General features: G+C 36.6%; 1 protein-coding gene across 1 annotated transcript; it reads left to right on the forward strand.

Moving 5' to 3' along the window:
- Positions 1-936: 936 nt before the first annotated feature.
- On the forward strand, positions 937-3,112 carry LOC110922509 (two-component response regulator ARR2). Its single transcript, XM_022166798.1, has 5 exons — positions 937-1,077; positions 1,229-1,381; positions 1,470-1,778; positions 1,860-1,936; positions 2,156-3,112. Exons 1-5 carry the CDS (start codon positions 966-968, stop codon positions 2,681-2,683), a joined length of 1,179 nt encoding a protein of 392 aa, XP_022022490.1. The 5' UTR covers positions 937-965; the 3' UTR covers positions 2,684-3,112.
- The last annotated feature ends 3,168 nt before the right edge of the window (positions 3,113-6,280 follow it).

Below are 6,280 nucleotides of genomic sequence, written 5' to 3' on the forward strand. Positions count from 1 at the left end.
ACTACTGATGAGTTCTAGGTTTCTGGTTAGAAGCGTGTAGATCGGATTATACGATGAATAGCCACAGATGAATTACCACATAACGAAATAGGATGAGAGATCAGATTATAAAATTATAAGATGATACACACTGATTATCAAAATACAATTCTACCAAATCTATAAGAATACCAAAAATCTTCATATAAATCTAACAATGGGATAGATTCAGTGTAGGAAACATACATACGACTCCGATTGAGAAGACTCCACTTGTTTGCTCAACTTGAGATGATAGAAGATCTTCAAGCTATTAAAGACAAATCAATGAAAATATGAATGGAATTTTGAAATCTTACAAAGATCAAAACACGAATCATAAGAGCTTTACGAATTTCTTCTTCCGATGGTCAAGAAATCAATGGTGGGAAACAATATTTTGAGTTTGATAAATCGCCATTAGGGTTTGAGTTTGAGAAATCAACAGAAGATCCATTGGCTTATTTTTTTTCTTCGCATCTAGGGTTTGACTTTGAAAAAGATGAATTTAAGAAAGATGAAACGTATACAGGCGAACAATTAGGGTTTGGATTGATTGGAGAGAGAGGATGAGAAGCCGCGTGAATTAAAAAGAAAGAGAAATGCCAGTCCCGCTCAAAAACCTAATTCTCTGGCCAAAGAGTATTGTCACATCAAGGTCAAATAGTCAACATTATTTTACTTTAGTATAAGAGATAGATTCTCATATTATATAAATATTATCGAATTCAATTTTTTTTTTTTCAAATTCGAATTCGTTTCTATATTATTCAACTTTTCAAATACAAATTAAAAGTGGGTCAATTTCAATATTATTTTTAAATGTAAATTTGGAAACAAAATCAATTGCATTAAAATTGAACCTTTATAGAGAATGATGTCTAAATATAAATCTCCGTGAAAAGTATATCTTTGAAATTGATGGATTCATAGATGAGTTGCAAGCCATGATGCCTGCTTCTAGAAAGTTTCCCGCTGGTTTGCGGGTGCTCGTTGTTGATGATGATCGAACATGTCTCATGGTCCTAGCGACCACCTTAAGAAAGTGCAATTATGAAGGTATTTTTATTGCACACACCAACTGTTTTGTTTGTGAAGTTTGTTTTTTGTTTTTGAATTGGGAATCATCTATTCTTATATGGGAAGTTCAAAAAGAAAAGGTTATATCGATTCATTCATTCATAAACAGCAGAGGTTTGATTATTTGCAGTGACCAAATGCGATAGAGGAGAGGCGGCATTATCCTTACTGAGGGAAAATAAAAGTGGGTTTGATGTGGTTATTAGTGATGTTCACATGCCAGACATGGACGGATTCAAACTCCTTGTGAACGTTGGCCTTGAAATGGACCTTCCTGTTATAAGTAACTCAATTGCTGCTCTTTCATTACACTTTTTCATATTCTACTTAACTTCATCATCCACTTGTTAACTTCATTCATTGGCAACCAGTGATGTCCGCTGATGACAGCAAGGATGTAGTTATGAAGGGGGTTACTCACGGGGCCTGTGATTATCTAATAAAACCTGTGCGTATAGAGGCATTACGTAACATCTGGCAGCATGTGGTTAGAAAAAAGAAGCATCTACAACCCTCCTCCGATGATGGTGAGAAACAACCCAAATACTCCGCTTCCGCCAAGAGAAGGAGACACGACGAGGAGGAAGAGGATTCTTCCTCTGTGAAGAAGCCTCGTGTTACTTGGACCCAACAACTTCATCAACAGTTTCTTGCAGCCGTTATTCAACTTGGATTCGACAGTATGAGTTTTTCTTTGTTATTTATCACAATCAGAAAGAATTCTATTTGTATTCATAACTTTAACGTTTCTGAATATATAGAGGCTGTCCCGAAGAAAATTTTGGACCTCATGAATGTTCCGGGAATAACACGAGAAAATGTTGCAAGCCATCTTCAGGTAAACTTATGGGTTGGTCGTCCAAAGCCACCAAAAGTGTTTTTATTTAAATCGTCTTCTTCACAAAATTATTATGTTGATAGTCCAAGAATAGTCTTTGTAAAACATGTTTAATCATATATAAAATTCAAAGCAAAAAGTGTTACATGGCCTTTTCCAGTTTGACCTTGATGTTCTTTGCTTCCTATAGAAAATGCTAACAGCTTGAGTTGTGTGCAGAAATTTCGGCTTTATCTTAGAAAACTTAAGGCGGAGCAATTGGATGGGATGAAAATGAAGCAAGATGCAGGCTATGAGTTTGATCTTGATTCTATAGCAGCCGTTGGTCAAGTCCAAGCTGCCGCGGGGGCTCTTGGCAGGCCAGGAAACTCACTAGTTGACCAACATGGGTCCTTTCTTCATGGTATGCCTTCTTTCACGGGCATGCATAATAGCCAACCTCTGATTCCTATGCATGATGCCTTGAGACGACAGCCTGTTTTACCCTCATCTCTATTGGATATTCCGGGGAGTCATAGAACCCTCCAACACATAGAAGCCACACAAGGGTTTGTTTCAGGTTATGATCTTGTGAATCAAAACAGAACACATGCTTCTTGGGGTTTACAAGACTCGTCTCACCATGGATTGAATAACTATGCTTTGGGTAATCAGGTAACTTTCTCGGCGGGGGAAGGTCCTATTGTCCAAGGGGTAAATGATCTCTTAACCGCAATCCTTACACAGGTTTGCTATGATTGTTTTTAGTGGTGTCAAAATGGGCGGGTCGGTCAAAATGTAGTTTATTTTTTTAGACAAGACATGGGTCAAAATTACCTTCTTCTTTATCTTTGTATTGACGTAACATATTTCTTATGGACTTGCCATTTTCTGGTGTTGAACAGCAGCAACAAGACATCGGAGACGTAGAAGATGAGTATGCATACGATTCGGATAATCTCCCAGAGTAAGGAAGCAGGATGTTATGCTTCAACTTTAGACATTTCTAGTACATACTGATGAATTCTGGAAGATTTATAATCTTTTTATCATCATAGAACAGTTCAAATGTGCTAGCTTATCTGCAGATATATTAAACTTGTTTGCATACTCTGAAACCTTAGTAATAACCCAACTTTGTGAATTGGCTTTAAGATATATCATTCCACTGGGCTCGTCCCCAGAAATCACTAAGAATTTGGGGGCCTTTGTGTTTAAATTTTAAAACATTATTGAGTTTAGAGAAGTTTGGTTTATTTGTTTACTAGGTTAGAACCCCGTGTAATACACGGGTTGAATAAATGTAATTTCATATACTAATTTTTTAAATAAACCAAACTATCAATCACGAAAACCAAAATTTCTATTAATATATTATTTATTTTTCCTTTCATTAATTAAAAAATATTTTGTCGATTTTATTACTTAATTCATTAATCAAATTGTATATAACTTTCAATATTATCTAATATATAAAATTAATAAAAAAAAATTATTTCTAACATATGTTATATAATTTTAATTACTTATGTAAATTGAAATTGATACTTATCATAATTATTCGAATTTGAACAATTAAGTTGGGACAAATACGTTTTAGACGGGAAATTCATAAAAAGTGTCATACGTCCACCATTTGATTTCTTTTATTATATGGTAGTATAGATATAGAATAATTTATAAGGTATAATTTCATTAGTGAATCATGATTGTGAGCATTGGCGAAGTATAGAAGGGGCAGGAGGGGCACCCGACCCCCCGAACTTTTCGCTTAGTAGTGTTATATATGTAGTTTTCGTATAGAAATTTTTGGGTATATACGTTTTCAACCCCCAGGTTCCATAGAAATTTTTTGGTATATACGTTTTCGACCCCCGGTCATTCGGGTCAAGCTTCGCCACTGACTGTGAGCGTTTGATATAATATTTACTTATCTTTTCTTTCACAAAATCAGGAACGAAATAAAATCGAGTTTGTAATAGAATATAATTTTTTTCATCAATTTGTGACCAACACTTAATTTTAATTTTAATGTATTATTTATTTAATTCCTTAGGACTCGTTATAAATTGTACTAAACTTACATTTTTTTTCTTTCTTATCTTTTTTTTTGGGTAAAGGGTTACCCCGGTGATTCTATTAAAATGCAACCGCAATTAAGTACAAGTAGTGAGGATGTGTTCCACACTAGTTCATATACAGGACATGCCCCATATATGTATATCAAACAAAAAACAAAAGACCAATGACACCCCATAACCTAGCCTACTATACATCATGAAAAGATTCTAGTAGACAAACCAACGCAAACCACAAGACAAAATCTCAACCACCATCATCAAAGATAAAGTTGCCACAAAGCAGCAACCCCTTCAAACGAACATGAAATAGCCTATCCATTAGAGAATTTGGTAGAAGAGGTGCTTGCCCCTGCTTTTGAAGAAAAATAATGAGTACCCGATGTCATAAATTCACTAGTTTCATTTCTTCCTCATCCGATTCCTGCCTGTCACTCGACTGTCACTCCTTCTTCTCCACTCGACCCACAGTGGTACCTTCTTGATTACCATCGTCGTCTTTAAGACTATCAAAAGGGTTCGACGTTGAAACCTGATTAAAATTCGGATTTTCAAAGACGATTTCGGTTTAGGTTTGACAACTGGACGATAGACTAACTTAGGCTTTTGATTTTTCATATGAAGCCCTTGATTATTAGCTTTCTTCTTTTTGGCACCCACGACCTGAAATTCATCATTATTCCTCTTCTCAGTATCCCCAATCGAACTTACCTGAGGGTTCTTAGGACACGAGCTGTCTTCATGACCGAAAACACAGCACGATGAGCACCTTAAAGGCTCCCAATCATATTCAATCTTAACCTCCGCCATTGAATGGCCATTACCATCCAAAGATGGGATTGCAACAGTAACACTCTTCTTTAAATCAGCCCCTGCCTGTACCTCAATAAGTGCCCTAGCATAGCTGCTTCTTCCCCAAGATTCCGTACACATTGTGGCAGTATACGAGTCCAACATTTTAGGCACCCCAATCTTCGATGCAAGTAGACTAAGCCCATCCTCAGTAAATGCCGCTAAAGGCACATCATGCATCTTGACCCAAACTGGAATAGATTTCAGATCCTCTTTTTCCAACTTGGTAGAGGCAGACCACTGTTTCAAAATTATTCGAACATTTCTTATCATCCACGGTCCATCCTCTAACATTTGGTCCATCCCTTCTTTAGTTTTGAACTTAAAGAAAAAGAACCCGTGTGCATTCATCATAAGTCTTGACAGCCCATATTTTACCCAATTGTTCTTTGCATAAAAATCCACCACAGGAAATGCCAGTCGTTTACCCAAAAAGTACCCGTACAAAGTATTCGCATACCTGTCAGTAACTTGTTTAACTGAAGACAATGGAATCACTACATCAGCTCCATCAACTTCCTCACTCGATTCCATCACCCTGAAATTCACCTTCACAGTCTCTTTTTTATCCTTTACTACATTAGCAAAAGATAATCGTTCCACAGAACCCGAACCTGATGGTTTCCCTTTATCAGCCGCACAAGATGTTCCACTATGTTCTGAAGATGGCGCATACCCCATGGTAGTATGAACAATCCCTGCACTTTCCGAATCTGATCGCAACTTCTCCACAGAGATTGGAACAATAACCTTTGACAGTTCATCGATTAAATTAATCTTACGAGGTTCAGATGGAACCTGATTTGTACCCCGTCGAGGAAGCCATGTGTTACCTTCAACATCCATAACTCGATTGGCCCAGCCTTCAAACGAGAACGAAGATTTGCTACCGTCATAATGTTGAAAGACCTCATGTGTCTTATGATCATCCATACGAATCAAAAACAACTCTCTCCAATAATACGAAAGACAGCCGAAGCAACCAGAAACCCGAGCACCAAAAAAACAACGAACAAACCGAAAGTAAAACCCTAATCTAGCAATGCCCTATCCCATGAATCTTGCAAATCAGATAGTGATAACTATCAGATCCGAACGAACCACAGAAAGATGAGGGCGGCGATAATTCTTTAAAACAAACCCTAATTACATACGAACCTTGCAATGAACAGAATCAGTACTAGGGCAAGAAAGCCGATTACCAACCTGTTAATCGGAAGAGATACGATGACATTTAGGGTTTCAGGAGTTTGAAATCGCCGACGCTAGAGAGAGAGCATTAGGGTTTTTTTTCTTTCTTATCTTTTGTGACTAAAATAAAACAATCACAAAAACTTTAAATAGCTTTACGACTCATTTATTAATGAAAATAAATTTTAGTTTATCTATTAGCATGTGGTATATAATTTTAAGAGTTAATTACATAGTTAGTCCC

The sequence above is a fragment of the Helianthus annuus genome, chromosome 8 (genome assembly GCF_002127325.2).
Source record: "Helianthus annuus cultivar XRQ/B chromosome 8, HanXRQr2.0-SUNRISE, whole genome shotgun sequence".
Taxonomy (NCBI): domain Eukaryota; kingdom Viridiplantae; phylum Streptophyta; class Magnoliopsida; order Asterales; family Asteraceae; genus Helianthus; species Helianthus annuus.

Excerpts from the sequence above, each read along its gene's own strand:
- LOC110922509 (XM_022166798.1), top strand. The coding sequence starts at position 966 with ATGATGCCTGCTTCTAGAAAGTTTCCCGCTGGTTTGCGGGTGCTCGTT. Across the intron at positions 1,779-1,859 it reads TATTCAACTTGGATTCGACA|AGGCTGTCCCGAAGAAAATT; the intron begins GTATGAGTTTTT and ends CTGAATATATAG. Across the intron at positions 1,937-2,155 it reads ATGTTGCAAGCCATCTTCAG|AAATTTCGGCTTTATCTTAG; the intron begins GTAAACTTATGG and ends AGTTGTGTGCAG.